This window comes from Amblyomma maculatum, chromosome 4, assembly GCF_055883805.1.
Source record: "Amblyomma maculatum isolate TAMU_Amacu chromosome 4, ASM5588380v1, whole genome shotgun sequence".
In the NCBI taxonomy this organism is placed as follows: Eukaryota; Metazoa; Arthropoda; class Arachnida; order Ixodida; family Ixodidae; genus Amblyomma; species Amblyomma maculatum.
In genome coordinates, this window is record NC_139347.1 from 124,930,609 (window position 1) to 124,957,540 (window position 26,932).

Genomic DNA, 26,932 nt, shown 5'->3' on the forward strand with positions numbered 1-26,932 from the left:
AACTGACAGAAAGCAGATGTGTGTTTTGTACCCTTGTTTAACCTCCCCATATAATGTAAAGTTCAATACAGTTTTGTCATTTGTTCTCACGAAAGAGTCTTCGTGTCGTCATTGGATGTTCTCACACCATAAAAAAGTGCTCTATTTACAGGGCGAGATGCCAAATTTACCTGGAGCAAAAAAAAAAAAGTGCTAGCTTTAGCACATTGCGAGAAAAGCAGAGGGTCAATTGGCATTGTACACAGTTTATATGTACCTAAGAAGGTTAAGGGACACAATGCATTCCAAGACATGCAATGGCTTAGTGAAACCCAATCTCAGAACTGCTTTTCTACAAGACTGTCAATGACACAGAAGTGTTTCTCAAAAGTTATCAGCAGTCTTTAAGGTAAGCAGTAGTGGAACATTCTTTGATGCTATCAATTGTGCAGTTGCTGCCACAGAGTTTGTTAAAGCATTGTACAACCATGCTCCACAGTCCCCAATTGCTTGGTCTATAATTTATAAGGGTTTAACATGCCAAAGCTATTCAGACTATGAGGGATACGGATGTGGAAGACTCCAGAAATTTCAACTACCTGACATTCCTTAGCATGCATGGACATCACATGAGCCCCTCACTTTTCACCTCTATCTCAAAATGGTCGCCACCGCTGGGATCGAACCTGTGTCCTTGAAATAGCGCACCCTGATCACCAAGCCCATGTGGAGGGGTGAGTCCAACTGCTGTCCCTGCCAAGTGACAATATGATGATTTGTTTTCCACAAGTATTTTCACACAAGTTAAACACTTAAAAAAAAAACATATGCTGCATTGCTGTATATAAAACAAAGTTTATTTGGCAACAGCTCCAAGCCAGCCTATAAAGCTGCTAGCTTGTCGTCACAAGACCAAAATTCAACCTCCTAAAAAAGAAAATGCCTGTCAACAATCTGAAGCTAACACAAACACAAAACTCCTACAAAAAGTGAAAAATATATGTTACAGACTATGTACAATAAACACCAGTCTCTTGTTGCAAAATATAATACCTTGCATCATAATGGCAGTTTTTGCGACCCCCCAAACAAAAGCACTAGGAGTGTTTGTCCTTGGTAGATGGCGACTGTCCGGCAAGTTAAACCGAGCAGTTTTCTACCACAGTGACGGCTGCCTCAACTGAGAGCCTAGCAGATGAGAGAGCAGCAAAGAGGACAGTTCCAAGGGGGGGGGTGCATGTTTTTGTCGTGGCTTATCACCAAGTCGCAACTCGTGCAAAGGCACAACACTTCTGACTCTTGAGACTGGCTAGAGGCCAACACTTCACAGAGAAACACAGTGAAGTTCAGTGTGCACAAAGTTGAGGAATGCCAGAGGCTGGCAACAACATTGCTGCAGACACTTCCTATTTTTTTTTTTCTTCTTTTACACAGGTCACAAGGCATCTCTGCTTTCTTCTGGTCCAAAGAGATCTTTTGATGCAGTCGGGAAGCAAGCAACATTTGGCTCAAAGAGCATTGCACACCACACGGACCAACAAAAAAAAAGGGGGGCACCTGCTGTGGGAAGCACTCTGTTTAGAGGCACGGCTCTAGCTTTATCTGATAAGGCTCAACACTTCACACACAAGAAAGTGACGCAACTTGCATCTTCAATGCGACAGAAAGATCTCTTACTATACGTGGCTGAAACAAACATCCCTTCTCATAGCCTCCCCTCAAGTGTGACCTACTGTTTCAGCTGGTGCTCGAGTCCCCTAATGCATTTTTCTAGACCTTGACAAAGCAACCAGAAACCGTGTGCTACGGCTACAGTGTTTTAACCAAACAGATGTCTCAGCAGCACAAATATTCAGCCACATCTTTATACAAAGCAAACAGCTTAAAAAGGGCCCAATCTACTTGTATGAAGCTGAGCAAGAATGCACGACCATGTGTCTGCTGTCATATAGGTCAAACTAGCATTAACGCTGAGCATGAAGCAGTGCTTTTCTTTGAAGCGCCTGCAAAACCACCATTCATAATCATGCAGGTATTGCAAAACTCCTAGGTACATGATATTTATGAGGTCTGACCACAAATTCCCTGTAGCAAGAGTACAGTGAGCACACTGGCATGCTAGAGGCTTTTATTTGTTGCTGTCTCAATTGCTCCGATTTGTGGCGACTGTGGTACACAAGGATTGACTTAGAAGTGGGCCTTTGAAATGGTATGAAACCTTGTTGAACTTCCACAATGCCAGCAAGCAAGCTATGTGCAACGCGACATGTACCAGCTATCAAAGAGGTGAGAATTTTTCATTAGGTCCCAGCGCAGCATCCTAATACTGCAGGCTTGCAGATGCAGCGCCTCTGAGCCTACATAACTGACTCCTTGCTTTGGCACTGATGTAGCTTCAGCCCGTCCAATGGCCATGACTGCGGGTGGACTGAAAGTTATAAAGACAAGTGCCATTTAATAAGGAACAACCTCCGAGACACCCGGCAATGGCTTGAAAGAGCTTGACAAAATACAAGGACCATCAGCAGCACCACGAATGCCTAGGGAAGTGCACTTTGAAGCTGAGGAAAGCAGCGAACAAAACCTTACACAAGTGGGGTCAGGTCTGAGTGGAAGTCTGTGGAATATAATTTCCACTCCAAGAGGTCAGTACAATGCAGAGCAGGAACATTTTTTGCAAACAAAGCCTTCATTTTTTGCGATGCACTGAGAACAGCGACCAGAAAAAAGCTCACTAAAGAAACAATACCATCAATCATAGTGTCACTGGATGAATGCCGAAGGTGACATGGTGGAAACTCGTCTGAAAGATGAAATGTCCATTTTGCAAACCAGATGGCCACAAGCCACGGACTAATCACACTAAACAGCATGCTGACAGTAAAAAGACATGTGGCCAATACACATTGTGTAAGCTCAATTTTGTAACCACTGCCAGTAAACAGGTCACAATGTCCAACGGGTACTACAACTCCTCTAGATATCCCATGGATGTCTAAAGGATATACAAAAGGGCTGTGATACTCATTGGGTGTTGTTAAACGCAGAATATAAAGCAAAGTGCAGACATTAAATGTGCATGCACACAGCCCATTTATGAAATTCATCTCTTTGCCTTGCAGCCAAGTCACTCTTCTACCACACCTATCAGCTACACCAACTCCTGTGCATAGAAAGGCAACATTGGTAAGGCCTCCTTGAAACACACACACGCACACACCAACAAGACATCCCTCAAGCTTTCAACATCTTGTGTTTCAATGCTACATGAGCACTGAACATGCTTCACATGCAAGACAAAGGAATATTTTGTAAAACCTTGCTCTCCGGCTGGTAATGAGAGGCAGACGAGATACACACACCTCTCAATGCACTTCGCAAAAGGCCAAGCAAAGAGTGTATAATTCACTTTCGAGACATCAAGAAGGCAGGCTAAAAACCAGTGCTTGAAAGCATAAATATAAAAGACCAAAACAGAAAACAAAACAAACTTGACACACACACACACACATACAGAGCAAGGAGAGAAGGAGGAGGTCACATCAACTGTAGGGAAGAACCACTGTGGGCATCCCAGGCCTACACAGCCGCACACTCATTTGATTTCCCATAGGCAGTTACTATACATTACATTACACACGCTGCCCGTGTGTGCACGCACGAGCAGGAAAGGGCACGGTGACGAGCACGCTGGTTCTCGTGCGCGCTGTGGCAGTGCTAAATGGAAGGGACGTCACCGGGAGGGAGGGCAGCCAGCGGCGACACGTGCACTTGCTTTTGTACTTCTCGGCACAGACTGACTGACTGACATGTCAGCAGGGGGGTCGCAGAGAGGAACACCCTTTTCACTTGGGCGGGCACAAGTCGGAGAAGTCGTAGTCGTCAAAAAGCTCAGCGATGCCCTCCGCCTGGTCCAGCGTGAAGGCGTAGTCCTCCTCAGAGAGTGGGGGCTCCAGCTGCACAAAGCCATCGGCCAGCAGCTGGTCCTCCGTCTGCAGCAGCAGTTGGCGGCTACCCATAGGAGCCAGGTCATCCTCCTCAGAGATGAGGGCCCGCTTCAGGCACAGCTCCTCTGCAGAGTCAAGCAACCCTTCTCAGCATAAGACATCGCATCACGACTCAATCTTTTACGGCAGCAGCCATAAGTGTTAAAGGGATTATGATATGAAATTCCTAAAATGAGGCAAAGAAAAGTGGACGAGAGATAGGTACTCCCTCCCTAGTCACGTCATCACAAAATGTTTTGAGCTAGCTTCATTACCACGGAAGATATCGGTGATTAAAAATGACCTCTACCTCTGCAATCGAACACTCCAAGACACCAGGAAAGAAAGAAAAAAAAAAAGCTCCGTGACTGCGCCCTGCCAATGAAAACACATCTGCCGATGCTCGGTTCATAGACTTCTAGTTGTCACGCAATTTTTCTTATGGATTTTTCCCACATTCTTGTTTCCTTGTTTCTACGTTGATCTCTGCCTTTCCCTTCTTCTCTGCACTTCCACAGCTTTCAACGTTGTCTCTTGGCTGCCCGATTCTGCAGTTTCTTGGCCTGCGGGCGCATGCATGCGGAGCTACTGTAGACACCAGCGGCCGCAGCAGAGAAGCACTCCTCTTCATATCCCTGTCCAGTTGGATGCAAATTAGCGTGCGCTCCTGCCAAGTGCGCATTCTAAAAGACCTTTGTTCTCTCGTGCTGTCCGTCTCCCGTGCCTGTAGCATTGGTGGTGTGATCAATGGCGTCCAGTCTCCTCGCCGAGTTGGCGCGATAGCCAGCAATGACTGTGGATGCTGGCAGACAAGCTTGCGAGTTGCACGTGTGCAAACATGCCGTTGTAATTTTTAGCCAGAATGACCGTTTCCACGATGATCGGTGAGAGGCATCTCTTGTGGTCCATAATGAATGGAATGTACACACCATCGGCATGACCATGGATTGACCATTTCAAGCAACTGCTACAAAGTTTGGATATCGAATTACAGGTAAGCATGAATCACTCGTCAGGGTGTCCTAAGAATAGAGATTAACAAAAGAGCAGTGCTGCATTTATTTTTATTCTTTCGCACATAGTTTAGAACGTGCCAAGCCGTAACATGCATGCTTCTTTACTTGCATCTGTGTGCAACCGTCTAAGCTGAAATCGACGGTGCAAAACATCAGCAAAGCAGCTCGGCCGTGCAGTGTGTCACCAATTTCACAGCTACAAGCAGATGTCATCCGATAGATGGCGCCACGGGTAATAACACCCAATAAGTATATTAAGTGATACAGGAGAGAATGATGCGGATATTGCACTAAATGCTATTATTAAATGAAAGTTAGTTCAGAGAAGGGCATTCAAATACCTCACAGCATGGCTTAACCCACAGGCAAGCAAAGGCAGAACGACGACAAACAATGCGATCGCCACATTCATTTTGTGCCAGCATTGCTGCCACAGCTCAGCAGTCTTTGCTGCGTTCATAGCTTCTATCATCAGAAGTGCATGTGGGGCTTTTTTGGCTTGGCTATCACAAAGCATTGTAAAGGGCGAACATGAGCGAAACACTGCAGCATGCTGCACTGCCACATAACAGCTAGACACCCTAGAACAGTGTCAGCTTGTTTACATCTGAACACTGCACATTCTATAGAGTGATCATTTTGATTTGTGGAAAACTAATTGAGGAACTGTTTAACGCAGTCTAAATAATTTAATCCAGAAGATGTTTAGTTTCTTCTAAGTTTATGCCTAGTATTTCACTTTATGGGGGGCTGCTCTCAATGTTCCTTGGCATTCCAATGGTCATTCTAGAACCTCATTGAGTCAATGTCGATCGAGTTCAATCGTCTTAGAAAACCACTGCATGGCAGCGGCCGATCCCCACTGAGTTCGACCTCCATAGACTCGATGGGCATTGAAAGTGCCCATGTGAAAGAGGTATAAGGTACATCTGCAAACATCATATAGTTATTCGTAACACAGTATTGGGATAAAATTAGGCCAAAAATGAACCCTGTTGGGGATTGCTGACATATACCGAGTTTCTGGTAGAAGTGACAGCTGCGACACAAGCAAGTTTCTATACATTCATGCAGTGGCATATCAGCTGATGCCAGTGCAGCTCGGCTCACTCAGCTTATACGCTAGCCCCACTGCTGCAGCATCACTAGACTCAGTCGTCTGTTTTTATGAAGTAATGCTGTTCACAATAAGCCAATGTCATGCGTAAACAATCTCCTATAGCACTGGCTGATTCCAAAACACCATCCGCCGTGGCTTCGATGCCAAACAAGGCCTAGCGACAACCAGGGAGCAGAGCACAGCCAGAGTGTCATCGCCCGCAGCACTCGCGGATAGCACCTCTGCAGTAACCTCGTGGCATCAGATGCTGCACAAATCCGGCATGAATTTGTACTTCAATGATGCAGATGAGGGGAGACCTTTTTTGACCAAGTTCCATTAAATAACAACACGCCGCACAAAAAGAATAATGCTGCAAAAATGAGACAGGGCTAGAGAACTCAGGCTGAAGTTTGCTCCGAGACGCTAACAATAGCGCTCGCTAACTGAGCAGAGAGAAGCGGCATTACTTAGCGCAGCCGCGGCCATGCACGGCTGACTGCGGAGTCTATGCAATTCGCTTGCGTGGGAGTGCATGCCAGGCACCGCCACAAGTGCACGCGGAGCAGGAGTAACAGTCGTGTAAAGACGCGCACAAAGCCGGCGCTATTCACCATTGGGATTTTTTGGTTCCTCAGCTGACAAAGAGGCTGGTTGGAAACATGTTCTTTATCAGTGCTTCCAAAAGTGAGAAATTTTGATTAAGTGATAGACTTGTCACTGCGTGCTGCTTCAGGTCGTAAAAAACGAGCCGCAAACATTGTTTTCGAAGAGTGCTTGTTGGCAGGCTCCGATCCAAACAGAAAAAGAATCAACGTGGAATCACAACTTGAAGGCAAGAGCTTGAGGGACTCGGGGCGGCACTACTTGTGTTGTTAAGGTTTAGGAGAGTAAAAAATAAAGCTAAAGCCCTCATGTCTCTGTTCCTGCTGTTCAGAGAAAGGAAGGGTGCAGTTTCTTTGTGGAGAATCATTGATACCCGGTGATGAGCACTCCGGGCGCTGGTTGGGGAGCTTCCCTTCCCTTTGTAACGACTCACTTGGAATGTTCCCACTACGTTTTGGGCAACCCCCAACTAGATCAACGACCATGTCCACCTACAATGAACCATTCGCTCAAGCAGGGTGACTACACAGGATGCTACCGACTACTCTTTATTTCTTGCAGTTGTAACCAACAATGCATCAGTGTTCATGCCTTTCAGCACAACTGCTATTCATAAGCAATGACATGCTGCATTCATGAAATGGGGATGAAAGTCAAGCTGAATTGTCTATCATAAGCAACGTTGCTGACCAAAACTGAAAGATAACTCGTTCTGTATATCCAGATGTCTGCCACAGTAAATGTCTGTCACAAGAGAAGCACACTTAATGAAACAGACATACCGGCTAGCCAAATCATGAGGAAAATGCCTGTCATCCCTTATAGACAGGTTCAAATTCCGCATGTTTCGTTGTAGTAAGCGGCGATTGTCATTTGGCAAGTCACGTTCACAACAGGAGCCCATCACACGCGTCTCTTCACAGAAACACATTCGCCGAGCTGGAAAATTCCTCCGTAAAAAACCAATCATTCTAGCAAGATACTGAAAAAAACTGCCATGTGATTCTGGAAAAATGCTCTTCCAAGTTTGTGTGTCCTGCATTTAAGCCGTGCAGTGATTAATTTAAGGGGAGACACAGCTCTTCGGGCCAGAAAATCGGTCAAAAAACCCGATTTTGTATCTTTTCATTTTTGGATTCCTGACATAATTCTTCACTTTTGAGCAAATTTTCATTTAAATCTGATGCGTAATTGCGCAGTAATGTCGATTTAAAGAAGTGTAGTTTCCAAAAGCGCCCTTTAAATTGGACAGACAGCGCTAATTTCGACAGCACGCAGCGCAAAAACGAAAAGCCGCACCTATGCCATCTTAGTCTTGTTTGAAAGATCGCGTATCCGGCTTCCCATCCTCTCTCAGCCAGCCACCATGTGCCAGCAGCAATAAAATAAAACAAGCGCAAAATTTTCTTCAACGCGCATTCTTATTGGTCGGTAAAAGCACGTTCCTGAATGGCATCATCTGATAGGCTTAGGCCCACTGCCCTGGCATGAGAGCTGCACATGTCGCCATTTTGAGCGAGTCCTCGCTGGTGCTACGGCACGGAACGCAACTATGCCCGAGGGACCGAGGAAACAGCATTCGGTGTATCTTTTCGGCCGGAGACGAAGGAAAACGAAGAGGAAAGTACAGGAATCGTCTTCTTTTCCGTCTGAAGTCAGCGATCGATGACGAGCAAGTGCGAACGAACAGCTGCCCGATAGCCGCAGAGAAGCAAACAATGAACAGTGCACCCATCACTTCTGCAAATAGTCAGCTTCACGATAGCCGTGGAGAAACAGATAATGATTCGCTAGACAGTGCACCCAACGCCAACGCCAGACTCTCTGACCAACGCACGGACGGGCAACCGCCCGGCTGCCGTGGAGAACCAGACACCTCGCTGGAAGTTGCATCGCCGGACAGCGCACCCAACACGTCTGCAGTCTCCGGCCGAGTGAGAATTGACTCAAAAAATGTCACTGACAGCGACGTGAGGGAGGCAAGCGCACGTAACAAGGCTTCGCTCGAGCGGCTTGGGTCAATGGCAGCAACGACGCGAAAGATGGAGCCATTCACGGAACTGAGCGGCACGACAGCATCGGTCACAGACAAACGTAAGGCAGCGTTTACCGCCGTCGACATGCGTGCGGTAAACTCCCTCCTTGGAGCTTTGCTCTGCCAGACTTGTCAAGGACGCGCAGAGATGGTGAGAGGAGATCGCGAATATGGCCTCGCGGTGAAACTGATGCTGATCTGCGAGCGGTGCGGCGAGATAGCGACTGAGTGGAGTTCGCGACGGGTACAGGGTAAAAAGAAATGCAACCCGTTTGAAATTAATATCCTTGCCGGGCGTGCGATGCTCGCAGCAGGTAATGGCCAGACAGCCATGCACGACATTTTCTCAGCGATGGGCCTGTCTGGCTGAGGTCTCCACAACAAGACGTTTCAGCGGCATTTAAAAAAAACTTTGAACCCCAGTGCGACGCGTGCAGCTGAGGCTGTTATGGTGCGGTGCGCAGAAAAAGCGGTTGCAGTCTATGAAAACTTGTGTTTTGGACACAAGGAAAACATTGCTGTTTGCTTTGATTGCACCTGGATGACGCGGAGCCATTCTTCGCATATAGGAGTAGGTGCAGTGGTGGAGCTATTTACCAGCTACATCCTGAACTACATTGTGCTTTCAAACTTTTGTTTGGGCTGTGAAGTTGGACCCAAACCTGACTCTGATGAATATGCTGGGTGGAGGGAATCCCATCAGTGCCAGAAGAACACTGATTGCAAATCTGGCCAAATGGAAGTTGAGGCTGGATTGATCTTGTTCCAGCGGTCTCTAGAACGCAACAAAGTAAAATACACAACCATGCTGTGTGACGGTGACAGCCGCACTTTTAATGCTATAAAGGATGCAAAGGTGTACGGCTTCGTGGATGTAGAGAAAGAAGACTGCATCAATCATGTACAAAAACGTATGGGTGCAGCGCTTTGAAACCTGCTCCAGAAGCACAAAAGTGAAGGCATGCGGGGCCTTGGCGGGAAGGGGAGACTCACAGCAGACCTCATCAACAAGCCGAGTGCCTATTATGGTCGAGCACTCAAGCCTTACTATGGTGATGTTGACGCCATGCAGAGAGCGGTAATGGCAACTTAACACCATGTCACGTCAACTGACAGCTGCTCTGACCACAGCCTGTGCCCAAGTGGCAAGAATTCTTGGTGCCGTCATAATGCAGCAAACAGCAAGAGGTGAGCCACAACCAAGGCACAAGTATAACTTGCAAGTGGATGTGGCAAAGGCACTTTTGCCTGTGTACGAGCGCCTAGCAGATGGAAAGCTGCTGGAGAGGTGCAAGCGAGGGAGAACACAAAACTCCAATGAATCGTTTCACACTGTCATCTGGAGTATGATTTGAAAAGAGCAGCATTTCTCCCTTTTTGCTGTGGAAGCAGCCGTTGCAGAAGCAGTGCTACGCTTCAATACTGGAACTGAATATGCAGCAACAGCTATTCTTTAAGAAATGAATGTGAATATAACAGACTCTGGCTCAAAAAGAGCCAAAGAAAAAGACTTTCGTCGCACCACTGCTTCCAGGATGATGGCAAAAAAGAAGCACCAGTCTGGGATGCACCCAGATTATTCTCCAGGTGCATTTTAGTGATTTGAGGAGCTTTTGTTGGCGTAAAGGCACTTGAAACGTTTTTCTTCGTTTTCTCAAAACTACAATTTTGACACACTAGCAGTTTTGGAGTATATTTTTGCTTGTAGTTGTGCTAGCGTAGTAATTTTTGTTTCCCCTGAAAACAGGAACTCTTACTCTCTGTAGTAACACTAATTTGACTGCACATATTGGTCAGTAACATTTCTAAAAAAGATACTTTGTATAAGGCAGGTGCGGGAACTTTTGTTGCAATGGGTTTGGCAGCCCCTAGCTTTAGACCTAATTGGCCTAGGCTCATTCTTGTTTTACTGCATTCCTTAGATGTTAAACTTTACTTTGGTATGCTAAATTTTATCATGGCATCAATTGTTTAGAAAATTATCCAACTGCCAATGAGAAACATAAAATTGTAAATATTTTGAAAACTATTTGTTATATGGAAAAAAAATAAATGCAGTTAGAATCAGCGCATAAAACTTCATAAAACAGCAAAGGTTCAAAGCAATCGATCCGCAAATAAAAAAAATTGTCCAAAGAGGGCTGTCCCTCCTTAAGCTAAGAGAAATTCTAAAGTAGGAAAAACAAACCAAATGATACATCTATGAGCACATTCCTAGAGTAAAACCTCGTTAATTTGAAGGCATCAGGGCCGTGAGAATTATTGGAATTAGGTGGGTTTTCGAATTTACCGAACACACCAAGAAATATGACTCGCGCAAAAAAATTCATTGAAAGAACGCTCTACCTTTATTGAGCATATTTTTTAATTACTTCACCAAAGACGGTGGTTTGCCGCGTCCGGTAGTTTGCAGCTCTGAAGGACACGTTCTCGATTCGTTCACTAGGTGTAACATTTCAGAACTTCCACCGTGGCACTCAACAAACTGCGGACAACATTCAGCGATCCGATAACTTCACCGGGAGCAGGTGCTCTAGGAGGCTGGTCGATGTCATTGCTATTGTCGCTGTCATCGTGTATGTTCGCAACAGCAGTAACCTCACTCTCCTAGTCCAAGTAGCCTGTTAGCACACCACTTCTCAAAGTTCAGATCCTCAGCGAAACTGACTGCGTTGGACTCACCATCCTGTGCGCAGAGTGCATTGATGCGGTCGCAATACCCTGCTCCATCTTTGTCAAGTGTACATGGATAGTCTACATCATCATCAACAGTGCTTTCACTAAAAACATCAGCGCGCTCAAAACACTGTCTGATCAATGTGTGCTCCATTTGTTTCCAAGCGTACACTACGAGGCATACTGCTCAGAGAAGGTCGAAGGAGTACTTGCCATTGTCATAGCAAAAGAGCGTGCACTTGAGCAGGTTGTGTGGTGAATGACGCCTTGGTCCACCGGCTGTGAAATCAAAGTGGTGTTCGCAGGTAGAAATACCATCCTGATGGCCTGGAGGTATGAGATGCCACTATGTGCTGGGCAGTTGTCTATGACGAATAGGACATTCCTGCCCGTGGCTGCGAACTTGCGGTCAAGTTGCCGCACATACTCCTCAAATACTGCACCTGTCACCCAAGCTTTCTTATTGTGCCTGTAGACGAATTCATCCTTTGGCAGCAGCCACGCATTTCTGCAGCAGCAAGGCCACCCCATCTTCTTGACAACCAGTAGCGGCAACTTGTGTGTACCTCACATAGTCACGCCGAACAGCACAGTAAAATACTGTCTCTGGCCTGTTTTCTACCCTTGACTGCAGTGTCCTTTATTGCGAATATTTTTGTTATAAAGAAAGCGCAGCCTCGTCAAGGCTCTAAACGTCATCTGCATTGTATTCGCTTAGCGCCAAAGTGTGCTTTTTCCAATTCACAACAATACTCTCGTTAGCGCTGCCGCTCTCACCACAGATGGTCAAATTATTACATTCTTTAAAATGGCTAAACCATCCGTTACTAAACTTGAACTCCCCAAGTTGCAGATCCAGGTTGTTGGCTTTCTCTCGCAATATCATTCCACTGATGGGAATGTGGACTGCGTTTTCTTTCTGCAGCCAGCGAAGCAGAGCGGATTTCACATCTTGATATGCGGGAGCCCGCACTCGTGACCGCTTCTAAGAACGTGTCTTGCCGTAGGCCTGTAGTATCTTTGACTTGTTCCTCAGTATTGTGGACAATGTCTAGAGGGGCATGCTGTGCATTTTAGCGAACTCCGTCTTGGATCAAGCAGAATGTCTGCTGAAGCGTTAAAGTACTGTACTATGACATTTTGTTCACTGGCACGGTGCACAGCCAAAAAAACAACAGCGCAATAGCCGACCCCTAACAGCCATGAACAACACAAAGAATTGGCGCAGGTGAGGCCTGCGTAGCACGTACTTGCAACGTCGGAGGCACGGGGGAAGAGGGGTCGCAGCACGGAATATGTGCTGGCACTTACGTGTGCGAAGAGAGGGTGGAGCATGTCTTGGGATGGGGAGGGGGCAAAATCAATCATGTCACAAAAATGGCATGCCTGCCGCACTGCAGTGAAGCACGTCTTCTCCTCTGCAGTTGCGCATTTCGGCGGCTCATGGGGTGCAGTGTGGAGAGATTTTTGTGCCAAAAGTGCTCCGGCTGGGGCGCTTCACCGATAAATCATCGCCGTCGCTATGTGGCTTTGCCTCACGGCTCTGTAGGGCTGTTGTTTCACCGGGTTTGCGGCGAAACATGGATCGGACATTGCCGCATAGCAGCCCAATTTTCGAACTAACGGTTCGAATTATCTGGTCAAATTTACATTGGAGAATTTGGGACCACAGAAAACCTTCAAATTATCCGGGATTTCGAACTAACAGAGTTCGAATGATCCAAGGTTTTACAGTACTTTTGTGTGTCTGTAATACCAAAAATAATTTTCCTCCATTAGTGTGTTCCCTAATGTATACTAGTTGAATACCTTGCAAACTGTTTCGGTTACTCCTTGCCTGACTACTCTGATTACTGTGGTCTCTGTACAAAATTTTTGTTATGTGACAATATTACTAATGCTACCCCTCGTGATAGGACGCAGCAAAGGATCTGCAGTATATTGTAAACAAATAGTACATAAGAATCTTGGTTACATGAATCTCATAGGTTAGCAATATTATTTGCAACGCCACTCAAAGTTCACACAAAACAAGCAAAATCTGTATGCTGACACATGGTGAAGCATACTGCAAAGCTATTCATGGGTGACAAGATTTATTTACAGTTATACACCACCGCTTGTGGTGATGCTGATGTGAAGGCAACATGGGTGTGGGCATAGCTGCCAGGTGTTCGTATCACCCGAAGTTTTGCATACAGCACACAATGCGCTTCAGCCAGCAAATTTCACGAATTCATATCGTCCACAATCCTATCGTCTGCATTCTACTTGCAAGTCTCCCCAGAAGCAATGCTATGGCAGAGCAGTAAAGAAGAAAAATAAAGGACGCTGGTTTACACCAAACAGCATAATGGGCTTTCCCTCTGGAGACATTGTCGCTGTCGAGAAATGATGACCATCCTGCACCACCAACAATACAATGGGCGCCCTCTGGTGGCAATGTTACGCACCTGCAGAAGGTCCCCCTGTGGAAGACTGGGCAAGCATCTCTTCTTCCTCGAGGTCCTCCGAGGAAAGAATGGCGGGTGTTGGACTGTCTGCTTTGCTGCTGCTGCTGCTGCCGGACCCTGTGGGGTCCTCAGGGTTCGAAAGGTACACCTCGATCTCACCCTTGTCACTCTTGAGCCATATCTGCAGTCCCTGCTCATGGGAGCCAGGAGAAGGGGAACAGAGAAGTTAGTTGCTATGCGGGCTGCAGTGTGTACGCGAGTTCAGAATGATTTCAGCAAAGACATCCTTGTGTAATAACCATCTGACCTGTGTTATTACATCTACGAATTATGGTTGCCATGCAATCAACACAAGGTGGTCAAAATCATTATAGCCGATGCAACTTAGGGATGTTGAACCCGATATAATATACTATACTTTTTGTTCTTACATTTGCTTGCTCCTTGCTATATTCATTTTGTATTTCCTCTTCTATTGACATACGCGGAGTTTTTTGTGAAGTGCAATTTCAGTACGTGGGAAAAAAAGGAATCAAAGTGAACTCCCGCCACTATTTTCACTGCCTGCTTTTGCACATTAAGTATTTTTTGCAGTAACGATGGCTAAGAATTATGCATTGCTGTATTTGGCAATAAGACAAGCAGTTGATATGCTGAGATGCAGTCATGACTTCTGAACATATCGTTTTAATGCCTACAAGCTGCCTTTTGAGTTTAGGCTTAGATCAAATGCAGACACACAACACTCAGTGAGGTTGCACAGGTGCAATCTCATAGTCTAAGCATGCACCCAGGGCTGTAGCAAGAACAGGTTATCATGATAAACCGTTACCTTGCGGGGATCAGGCACTTCTAGACGCGTCTCGGGTGGTGCCTTGACAGCTATGACTGTCTGGTCAGCCAGGCTGCTGATGCTTCGCAGGTCACGGTACGTCACATAGGCATACGTGCATCGCGAGTCAAGGTTCGTCACAGATCGCACAGCATAGCACCACAAATCTTCGAATTAACCAGGTCGGTGCGGGTAGCCACTTTGATTTGTCCGGTCAAATTTACTCGATAAAAGCACAGTGCTCTTCACTTTCCTTGAATTATTGGGGGTTATTCACTTAACATAGTTCGAAAATCAAGCAAGAACTCTGTAACTGAAGGTGGTGATAGCAGGACCGATTAAAGCATAGGCCCACATGAAGTGATCTCCCGGGTTATTTGCCACCAGCAATGGTGGGGCAAAACTGAACGCGAAGTTGAAATCATATATTGAAAATAAGGACAGCCATTCATGCTTGAGGCCCGTCGTTTCTAAGTATTACTGTATTTATTTATATCCGCTTAGTATTACACGGCTCTTACAGCATTCGCAAATCTGTAATCCAGCTCTCTGGCCAAAAAAAATTGATGTATGGACTGAAACGAAAAATTGACAGTATGAAAAAGTTTTAGCTTACAATTTATTCTTAGCAGGTACTAATTTTCAATGCTTCTCCACTGTTCTAAGAAATGTAGAGCATAAATTTATTATTGTAATTTTTTTTCAATCCGACTTAGTTTTTGCATTCATCTAAAGAATTCAAAGGGGCGCCTGTCACGTGATTAGAACTTTCTTGCCCCCACAAAACAATTTGCTGAAAATTACTTGCAACAGTGCCATAAAGAGACAAATTCCTGAGACGATATAGAGGAGTGTCGAGAGTAAACCCAAGCGCATTTGGCATAGCATAACCCAGTACGAAGCGTACATGAAGTATTAAGGCGAATATTGCCTCATGCGGTGTCCAGCGTCCTATCCCATTAGCTGTATATCACCTAACTTAGCCATGCCGGGCATATGAGAAATGTACTTTAGTTCTCTTTGTCTAGCGTCATGCCAGCACGGTCGTGGAATCATGGATAACCGGAACTGACGTGATGATGTCACATCCGGTCATGATGTCACCAGGCGATTCACGCATATAAGAAGCTGACTCTGCCGGGCGTCCGATCCAGGCGTCTGTGCGGCGCCTTTCATTTGGTGCTTCCTCGAATGCCGCACCACACAAAATCCAAAAGCAGACGCAATACAGCAGGCATCAGCAGCATATAAAATTGGTTGACAGAAACGAAAAGGCACAGTATCTGTCACAATTCTCTGGGGACACTTTATCAGAGCCATAAGGAAATGAAGGAGGAGGGTGGGAGTGAAAAAAGAAAAAAGTGCCGTAGTGGAGGACTTCGGATAACCACGCAAAAGAAGCTTTTGCCTTATATCACACTTTACTGGTCCAAAGTGCCCCCTAGAATTTTTGTCCAAGCAGTTCCCACACACGGTGAGCAATCCCCCAGGCAATTTAAGAGAAACTCTGCTCGCTCTGCTTGCCAGCCCTGGCCATCTTTGGCAAAAGGATATCTTCGGTCGGCGTGTTCTGTGAGCCCCTGGAGGTCGCGAACAGCGTTTTCCAGGAGCTGGTCCACCTCCCGCTCCATGGCTTCACATTGCTCAACCTCCCGCTGCAGGGCCTGCTGCCGGCCGTGCAGGGAGGCTGCCCCACGGCTGCCCTCCCGCCACCGGATGTTGTTCTTGGATTTCTTCTCAATAAGGCCCACTCCTTCGAGCACGTTCGTTATGTCATAGATGCGCCGCTTCTGCACCCCCAGCTGCTCGGACGCACGGTTCAGGTCCACCACCTGCAACAGCACAGAAGGTTCCCCCCACCTACGTTCTAGTCCTGCACGCCTGTGTACACAGCTTGAGTAAAACAAAAACGCCACAATGAGGCCGAATTCTCTGAGCCAACTAGACATGCCTCGCTTCAAACAAGTCAACCTGGACATCACTACTAATTCTGCACATTGTTCACTGATAATCTTTATTGCATACATCTCTTCTGTACCTTCTGTATAATCCCGTCAAGCAACTTTGCAGTACTTAATTAAAGCCCCTTACGTACTGCTTCTTATGGTGCCTCACTTCATGTTCTATTTCTTTATGTTCCAGCTTCGCTGCATTCACATTTTAGTATAAGTTGCTGTACCTTACCATTTTGATATGTTCTTGTTAATTGTAGACTGCTATTCAATTAATCATATCACGCCCTCCAACAAAATTATCAAATTGGATCAGCAATATGTGCGAATAAATAATGCATTTTGCTCCATGTAGATGCTCAACTGTACTCTCAACCGCCCCCATAATCCACACCACGCAGCTCAAAACACAAGCAAAATGATGTTGTGACATTGACGGCTCTGAATTATTAACGACAATGTCATTGGTCTTGAAAATGAAAGGACACCTCTCAGAGGGAACAGTAAAAGACAAGGAGACAAAACGAGCCTCCAATAAGATTCTCCAAGAATAGCCATAGCTTCTAGAAATAAACCAGCTCAGTCACAATTTTTCAGAAATTTTAAAGAATGCCCTGAAATTTAAGGAGCTTCAAGGACCCTCGAAAAAGTTTTCCTGAAATAAAAAGCATTCAAGAACTTTAAGGGCTTGTGCAAACCTTGTGAGAGGCCATGCGTAAACGCCAAGAAAAACTTTACAAATCCTTTGAATGTACAGTAGGAGCTCGTTGATAAGTTCCTGGTTCATACGATCACCCGGTGCACATGGTCAAAATTCTGGGCAGTAACAACGTCCTCACATAGTTGCACTGTTTCAGTGCCATTGACGTACCTGTACAGACTCCACTCCATGCTCAAAAGCGCGAATTGAAAGGCAAAGTTAGCGCATTTGGCCTGGCGTCCATCATCGGCAACATATCTCTAGAAGCTGGTCAGTTGAACGTCATGGAATACTGCACCAACTCCTCTCTCCTTGGGGGGTAAGGGGTATAGTTGCTTATCACTTGCAATTCTTCATTTAAAAATTCGCAGGGATGGTCCTGCCCAGCGTCATGCATTCTTACTTCTTTTTTTTTTATCTTTCTGTCGCTGTGTGCAATACAGGGCATCAAGTTCATGAGGTAAGCGCTTCTACTCCTCCACTGGTCACTTACTGCTACCAGCGCCAAGCCAAGGTCGTTGCATTTCTCTTTTACCATTCCTTCGTAAGTTGTGCTTTACTTTATCTGGGCTGACGGAAGTGCTCCCTCCTTATCGCATGTCACTAGCGGAAACAACCCGACACTGAAAGGGTCATGCTCCAGGGTAACACGGTTTCTTGCCAACTAGTTCAAAATTTCAACCCATTGTGGTCGTATATAATGTTCCACAATCAGAGCCGTACATGTGCTAGAATATGAGCAGCTAAAATGGGTTCACACAACATGGGTGAAACAGCAGCATCCCTCAACCAATATTGAGGATCCTCTGCACTGTCTCAATGCATAGGGGTGAAGCACCGTGGAATGAGTCCCTACTAACAAGACATGCGAGACATTCGTTCCCGCACAGACACCATGTGAATACGACAAAAACAGCAGTGTCTTCCTAATGCTTTAGGGAAATGGGGACGCAATATTGCTGTGCACCTTACAACTTGGGCTTGTCTGGGGGACATAGCATGAATAGCCATAAGGCGGCAACGCTCGGCCTTCATGACAGCTTCTCCGCAGTGCAGCAAAAGTGTAATGAGACAAAGCATGCAGAAACGAGGAAGCAGCCTTGGCTGGCCATTGTCGCCAACCATCAGGATGTCTTGTTTAGTCTCTCAGTTCAGTTCAGTCGTGTCAGACTCTTCGTGACCCTATAGACCATGTCACGCCACGCTTTCCGGTCTCTCACTATCCTCCTAACATCACATAACTTCACCTGCAGCGCCTCGAGGATGCCATCTAACCATCGCGTTCGCTGCCTACCCCTTCTCCGGCGACCCTCAACCTTTCCCAACATCAAATCTTTCTCCAGCGACTCCTCTCTTCTCATCAGATGACCAAAGTAGCTGAGCTTTAACTTTAAAATTTGACCCTCCAATGAGCAGTCAGGGTTTATGGTCGACAATATCGACTTATTTGATCTTCTGGCAGTCCAAGGAACTCTCAAGAGTCTCCGCCAGCACCACAATTCAAACGCGTCAATTCTTCGGCGGTCAGCCTTTTTCACAGTCCAACTCTCGCATCCATACATCACAACTGGAAATACCATAGCACGAGTTATACGGATCTTGGTTGACAGACTAATGTCTCTGCTCTTTACTAGGTGGTCAAGGCTAACCATGGCTCTCTTTCCCAGAAGCAGGCGTCTCCTAATTTCATGGCTGCAGTCTCCTTCGGGAGTAATCTTGGAGCCCAAGAAGAGAAAATCTGTCACAGCTTCCACTTCTTGTCCCTTGATGCTCCAGGACTTGATAGGGCAAGACGCCATGATCTTTGTCCGTTTAATGTTCAGTTTAAGCCCAAACTTCTCACTCTCTTCTTGTACGCGCATCAGAAGTCTCTTGAGTTCCACTTCACTTTCTGCCATTAAAGTGGTATCATCCGCATAGGTTGTTGATACGTTTTCCAGCAATCTTCACTCCAGCTGAAGACTCGTCCAGACCGGCCTATTTCCCACTAAAGACAACACAAATGCAAACTGAATTCTGTCAGCACAAAAAAAAATGTGTTGCTCGTACCTTATGCCAAGAAATGCTAATCAACGCCTTTACGAAGTGAAAATGTCAATAAATGCCTCTGCACATCATTCAGGCAATTTCGATCTACATTTTCTCAGATTATATGTTTTTCTTTCTACATTTCTTTTTCAAAAGTTTCAACAAGATTTGACTGAATTACGAATGTTAAAAACAAGCAGAAAAGGCTTCAAATCAAGAGTAGGGACCAACATCTCCACACAGAATCGCACTTAAAATGTGCGGATTGAATAAGGGGGCTACAGAAACTAGATCAAAACGAAAACAAAGTGGCAACCCAACAGCCCTTCACATCTCCAAGAACGAAATGAACCCAGCTCACATAGAATGTGCATTGACACAACAGAGTCAAGTATTTCTATCAAACAATCCCATACTGGTATCCAAAATTGAACCAAGAACTTCTCCAAACTGGATATGAACAAAGGCGGCTTTTGGATTGGGCTGGATCTGTTAGTGACTAATCAACTGACGCTATCACGTGCCAAACACCAAATCAAATATGCGTGTTTTAATTTTGCAAAGCATTTTGAGAAGGACATAAAAAAGGGGCATCAACATCAACTTTCTCACATATATATCACTAGAGCCAACCATCTGAATTCACCACAGTCTGCAAATGATCTTCCTTTTGGATTAAACTCAGCAGCTCAAAAATATTTCAGGGTGACATCTGGTGAGTTATTTGCGATACTAGGAAGTGTTTAGTATGGGCACCAAGATTAAAATTGTCATTAAAATTGCATTGTAAAACTGGAATTCAATTTTTTTTTTAATATTTGAAAATAATCGAATACACCGAAACTTTTCGAATTTATCGCAGTTCCCCTGTCTGCGCTTCACCGCGATGCTTGATCTCGTAGATTGTGCAGTGAAGCAAACTCAAAACATGATGGGGGCCATTTTGTGAAGGTCCCGACAGTGTGCACAAAGGAGAGTACTTGATGAAGCCGAGAAAAAATGTCGTTCTCACTTTGGCTAATGTTCACCAGATATAATTACTTAATGGAAACGGTGTTTGCCAGTTCTTTCAAGCGCATTCAATAATTCAGGCTCTCGGTTAATTCGGTTTTTCCTCTTGAAGGTCAAATTACCGAGAGTTTACTGTATTTCTAGTTTAATTTTATTTGCAAGTACTACCGCGTGAATTCTGAAATAAACAGGACGAACAATGTTTGCTATTTTTTTTATTTTTCATCCACTGATCAGGTGGTCGATTTGATATTCAAAGGCATTATTTTTCCAATACTAGTATTTCATTCCCATTCGAAAACTTCAATATTCGCACACCCCTACTTAAAACGCATCCAACCTCAACATTTTACCAATTATTACTTTTCTTACTGGTGGGGATGGCCTCCCAAAGAAAGCCACTGCAAATATCAGCTCCACCTCTCCATACAAAAAAAGAAATTATGCGACAATCAGATTTCCGATGCTAGAATTCTGCAAAAGCAGTTAGGTTTACCATCAATGATTACTTTGACGATTTTACTCCAAGCCACACACACGACAAAACTTTGGGCGTAGGTGGGTGGCTTCTACTTAAGTTGAGGGCAATGCAGTGAGCTATGGAACAGAAAATGTTAGGCGTAATGTTAAGATATAGGAAGTGTGCAGAGTGGGTCAGAGGAATAACTCGAGCTAATGACATTCTAGTGGAAATCAAGAAGAAGAAATGAGCATGGGCAGGGCATGTAGTGCGTAGAGAAGACAACCGATGGTCGCTTAGGGTAACAAACAGGATTTCAAGGGAAGAAAAGCGTAGCAGGGGGCGGCAGAAAGTTAAGTGGGCGGATGAAGTTAAGAAGTTCGCAGGGGTCAGGTGGATGCAGCTAACACAGGACCGGGTTAATTGGAGGAATATGGGAGAGACCTTCGCCTTGCAGTGGGTTAACCCGGATGATAATGATGATGAGTAGCTCTGCTTCCACAGTAAAAGTGCACTCATCAATGTAAACCATCATCCACTGAATGCAAATACAACATAACATATTGCACACATATGAACCCCATCCCTCCCTGTAATGCCTCACACACAGGTCTTGGAGCAACAATGAACAAATACCTACAATAAATGATATACATGTAATAACAAGTGAGAACCATACTTGTCTCAGCATGCTCTTTACCCATAACAGCAGCATTATTTCACTACGGTCAGATCCTGTAATTTACTTATGAGGGCAACGGGCATCTACACCTGTAATTATATATAGGCATTTATGTATAGGTGGCATCACCACTGTGACTCGCTGGTGTGAAAGAAAACTTCATGCTACTGTTCACTTAATTGCTGCACAGTTGTTCTTTCTCATTTTTAACAACTTTTATTTTCTCTTTTGCTACTGCACACAAGTGCATACATCACATTTCCCGTATGCCCCATATGCCTAGCTATATTTTTCATGTTCTACGAGCTCCTGAATGACAAATTCAAAACAAAACTCATTTGTGCTTCAAGCCTTCCTTGCTGAATAATACACCACAATCCTGTCATGATGAATGCACGAAAAAGACAAACAATGGGAAGTATCTGATTGGTTTCCCACATCCTCAGTATTAAAGAAGATCCTTTCGAGGCAAAGCGTGTGACGCGTCTTTTGTGTCAGACAAACTTTTACAGCGAACGTGCTCCACAATGGCACCAATGATACTCGCAGAACGCCTCCACGGCACCCTCGAGGCAAGTGGAACAAAAAAAAAGAAATCCAAAGAACACTTCTGGTCAAGAAAACACCCCACAAAACAGCATCCAGTATGCAACCACCCAAAGACAGCTTCTCTGCATGTTCTCGTGAGGATGTGGAGAAGCATCCTTGCGGATGCAGGCAGAAGCAGAGAAGTCCATGCATGCAGCTAAGACATCATAAGATGGGCACCTTTGGTGCCCATTAGAAAAGAAAGCACAAGGAAAAAATGATGCCTGACAGAAGGGAGGGGAGAGATGGCAAGGAATGCTATCTTCAAGCAGGATGGCGTGAACTTGCTTCATGCCCAAGTTTTCAATTGGTATCATGCATAGAGCAATAAGTGTACTCTTTGAAATTGTCTTAGCACTGTAAGGTATAGGCTGATCCAGCATCTTCATGAAAGTGGTGTTTAAACATACCTAGCATATTCTTTTTAGGAATGTTTCTGATAGAAAAAGCTCCTGATGAGAGAACAAATTTTTATGGTCAAATCAAGTTCATTCTAAAGAAAGCATGCTGCTTATAGGGGGGTCCTGCTTTCTCAAATTTTTTTTTGGACTTGTCCCTAAGACAATGACCCCCTGGCCCCACTGTTGTGACACCGCAGTAAACGAAGTAACCTGTTTCAGCTGAGCCTGACAACAGTGGGCAGGAATGCATAACCACTGGTTAGTAAATGTGCCTATTAAGATGAAGTGCGCAGTTGATCTGATGCTGAGAGTGTTACACCTAAACCTAGTACCAGAATGAAATGGCAGAGGGGGAATAATCCTGGCTGTGACTGCATGCTATTATTCCAGGTGGACAGGCATGGAAGATGCAGTGTCCCCTCTCAGTAAAAAAAGCAACAGCTCATTACGATGTCGCTAAAGACCAATAGACAACCCCTATCAAAGAGCATTCAATCTGCCAACACTTGTACCCAAATGGAGAAAGCAAAAAAAAACACAAGTGCAGCTAATGGAATCATGTTCATGATACCAAAACCAAACAATGCTCGCAAACTTGTTCTCCCACTAACATGTGCAGCTTTATTTTTTTTCTTCACTGTTAGAAGTATTAAAAGAATTATTTCTAGCCATGCAATTCATATTTCTCAGAATTTCAGATGCAGTCTGGCATCACCATTGAGACTTTATGGATATTGTTTGCATTACTTGCTATAATTCTATGCTAATAGCCACTATGTACAATGCTCGGGCCTTTCGCGCCGTCAAGAATGTAATAAGCACTGACGATTACTGGTGCTTGCAGCGGTTGCAGAGAAAATGGCTCCCATACTGGTTCTTAGAGGCGCTGCAGCATTTCATACGGTGACAACCTGTCATGTCTAGCAGTTCGAAGACCTACTCTGCCTGCCAACAGCAACCTGACAACCAGCGGTCTTAGACCTTTCCTTCCACTATGCCAACCATTTATGCTACCTGGATAGGATGCCTTCTTGATGAATTTTTTCCAACTGCAACCTACCACAAAGCTGCACTGCTTTATGCCCCTTCAAAATAAAGGTGATACTTATCCACACAGCACTGGTGCGTGCACAGAAGCCAACTCAAAAGTAGCAGGAAGTGCCAACTAAAACTCATGACAAACAAGTGTCAACCACCAACAATACGCCGAAATAAGACATTTTGACTCAGTCGAAAGGAGTGCTCTGATCACTAGTCTCGAGTTCAGTCATCAAATCTGCCTTTTATTCTTCATGAAGAAGCTGCCCTCACACACCAGCACGTAAAATGTTCAGTCTGTGAGAACCCTTGCAGCTACAAGGGCTTCAGATAAGTTTGAGAAAGGACCACACAAGTGCCTCACCCCATCCGATGCGCCCTTCAACAGCTGGACAAACTTCTTTGTGAGGAGACCAAGAGAGGTGTCGTACCGATTGCGTTCTGTGCGACCTGCATGCAGGGGAAATTCAGCAGCATCAATACAAGAAAAACTTTAAAAATTGTAGTTTCACAAACTCAATCTATTGTCACCTTGCAAGACGGAAATATTGCAAGGGCGGGTTAAAAGAAGGTGACTGCACCCCAGCCCCCACCTCCAGGCAATTAAGCATTTCATGAAAAACTACACGCCGCAGTTCTCCACCTTTTTATTTACACCAATGAATGAATTATGCAAATACGACTTGCACCATCTCCAGCTGACTTCCCCCAAGAGATACCTACCATAACCCTTCTCTGTATGAGATGCAGGGCTTTTAATAAGAACGCAGAAAGACGCACGTCAGTGAACAAGACACTTCGAGCTTTATTTTAGGGGGGAAAAAAGTAACAAAAGCTAGTGCTGACATGAGCTCATAGCAAAATATTTATCAGACTACTGGCTACTTCTAAGGATGTGAGGCTGAAGCAATACCCTGCTCCAGCTACAACACCAAGTGTGCAGGGCAGAACATACTTTTTTGGTGTGAGCTTCCAGCAGAACTGGCCAGGCGTGCCTTCTTGGCTGCTGCTGGTGCTTTGAAGGCAAATGGTTCGGGGGACTCCATGTCTAGCCGACGCTTGACCTGAAACCACCACAGCGGGGACCCAAAGCTCAGACATACGCGCCTGTTACTAGGCCAGCACATTCTCTCCACTGTTTACATTCACTCGCATGGCAGATAATTGGCACCATATGTTCTGTAGCATGTGCTGGCGCATTAATTCTCGACGTGGAGCGTATGCACAGAGCTATATTTTTGTTGCTAAGACTTCGGGGCGTCCCCGGAGGAGCGAGACCGCGTAACATGGGCAGGCGCACCGGCACCACGGCCGCGGTAAGAACGAGTGGGCCACGAATCGCACATGGCGATCGACGTAATGCGTACCGTGGGAGCCGCGACTTCGAAAACAGTGCGACACCGCACAGCCTTCATCACCATGTCGTGTTCAGGCCGTGTCCTGCGGCGGACGAGCTAAACTGGAGGAGCACGGGGATTCATGTGCGCGCCGCCACCGCGAGGTCCCGAAAAACGCCGTTGCGGCGGGGAGGGCGTGGGAAAATAACGCGAGCCTCCGCCGGCGCCCGAGCGTGTCGGTTCTAGCAGGTCCGAAAAGAAGAAAAGGAAAAAAAGAACACATTAAAAGGGCGCGACGTCGATCGCCGCAGGCTCCCGAAAATCTCCGAGCACAGCAGCTGATCGCAAGCAAGCCACGCAGGCCAGCCTCAGGCATCTGCGCAGTGCTCTCGTGAATCCACGCCACGCATACACGTTGTTCGTTTCGGCCACCTAACAATAACGCGCTGCATCTCACGCCCCAGTGCAAAGCAGCTGCAACGAGTCCTGCACTGACAGGGTACCCGGCTCTATGCGATCGCCTAAATTGACTGCCGCAAATGGGGCGGGCGCTTTTTCGGCCCGCACGGAAACGTAGCCGCGGTGACCGGACGCACACCTGCGCATAGGGGTGACAAGAGCGGGGCAGGCACGCCATCACACTTCGATCGCGAGCTCGGACCGTGTGTTCACGCCGTTTCCCGCCGCGGCTGCAGTAATTAGCCGAGCAGGGCGGGCAGAGGCACCAAAGAGGCGCAGGTGACCAGCGTGAAGCCCCGGGAGGCGACGTGCATGCTGGGGGGGATGGCGGAGGGGGGACACGTTACAGCGGACACGGCGTGCGCCGCCTGTCCGCTCGCATTGTTCTTCCGGGACAAGAATTTCGTTCGCTCTTTGGTACCAGCAACGAGAGCGATGAGTACACGAACGGACCAAAAATGTGTGATTTTTGCGGCTGCCGTCGGCAAGCCTCAACGAGCACTTCGACTGGTCTCAGGCCCGAAGCCTCGGGGAGGCAGGGAGATTGGCGAATAAAGAGACATTAAAACCCCACTAAGGCTTCTCGGGGTGTCTGCGGGTTTCTAGGCTCACTTTGGAACAAGGGACTACGAGCCGATAGGGTACGAACCCCGCGAAAAGTTGGCCAGTGCGGAAGGTCTCCCGGCCCGATCGCGGAAGTCGTTTGTAAACAAAGGAAGCCAAAGGGCAGAGTGCCCGCGAAATGCCTCTTTAAGATTGCACCCGGCCGGCCTTCGAATGGACCCGGGTCAAGCCCGAGGTCCCCTGAAACCCCCCCGTGACCTACCTGGTTCCTTTCGGCGGGTGGCTTGGCAGGATTGCGGGCCAGGTAAAAGTGGTCGGGCGTCTGTCCGTACTCGTCCATCACAATGGCAGCCGCCGGCAGCTGGCCCGGCTTGACGAGCGAACGCCGCGATCCGTCTGATTCCTTGGCTGTGGGTGTCTTGAAGCTCCCGCTGGCCATCTCAGGGTGAACAAAGTCCACCTGGCGCGTGGAGATCATCATCCCTCGAAGCGGTGCGGCCCGTACTGCCAGCAGCCGGCGCCCAGCACAAAGTAGGCTTCCGCTACGCGGACATGGTGGACTCGAAAAATCGGCCTCGAAATTAGTATTAAATGCTCTTCTGATCAAAACTGTGCCATTATTGCCAAACTAGATGGACTAAGGAGCCGATCCGGCAAAATCCAGAGACGGAACAAAGAGTTAAAGGGACCGGATGACTTCGATTTAAAAGTCCACCACGGACGGTATAACGCTCGGCCGTTTCGCGCAAAAAAAGCGCCGCGTACAAAGACGCGCGCTCTCGTCGTATTTCGCGCGAAAATATTCCCGCCAGAGGGGTGAGGCAGGTTGCGGTGCACGGTTCGTCGCGTCTTGCTCCTAAACCGACTCAAAGCACCATATTCTCACGAAATTTTGGTCCCGTTTTGAAATACATCATTCAATTTGTTGCACTCACCGTCAAGAACGATCAATTAGACGAAATTTTTCGATTGTTTTATGAAAGGATCGGGGTAACTGTGGGAACTGCGAAGCCAGCCGATGTAGTTTCTG

The 26,932-nt window shown here is 46.3% G+C and overlaps 1 protein-coding gene and 1 pseudogene across 1 annotated transcript; one reads left to right on the forward strand and one right to left on the reverse strand.

Moving 5' to 3' along the window:
* Positions 1-814: 814 nt before the first annotated feature.
* On the reverse strand, positions 815-26,678 carry LOC146192309 (transcription factor E2F3-like). The gene is made up of 7 exons (XM_084602430.1): positions 26,165-26,678; positions 24,498-24,606; positions 23,907-23,992; positions 16,237-16,514; positions 14,683-14,797; positions 13,851-14,040; positions 815-4,051 (listed from the first exon to the last, which is right to left on the reverse strand). The coding sequence occupies exons 1-7, from the start codon at positions 26,381-26,383 to the stop codon at positions 3,825-3,827; spliced, it is 1,224 nt and encodes a 407-aa protein (XP_084458556.1). The 5' UTR covers positions 26,384-26,678; the 3' UTR covers positions 815-3,824.
* On the forward strand, positions 8,405-10,319 carry LOC146192310 (uncharacterized; annotated as a pseudogene).
* Positions 26,679-26,932: the final 254 nt, after the last annotated feature.

Coding starts and splice junctions, on each gene's coding strand:
- LOC146192309 (XM_084602430.1), bottom strand. CDS start 26,383: ATGATGATCTCCACGCGCCAGGTGGACTTTGTTCACCCTGAGATGGCC. Junction 23,993..24,497: donor TGGAAGCTCACACCAAAAAA/GTATGTTCTGCC, acceptor CCCTGCATGCAG/GTCGCACAGAACGCAATCGG. Junction 14,041..14,682: donor AAGTGCCTGATCCCCGCAAG/GTAACGGTTTAT, acceptor TCCCATGAGCAG/GGACTGCAGATATGGCTCAA.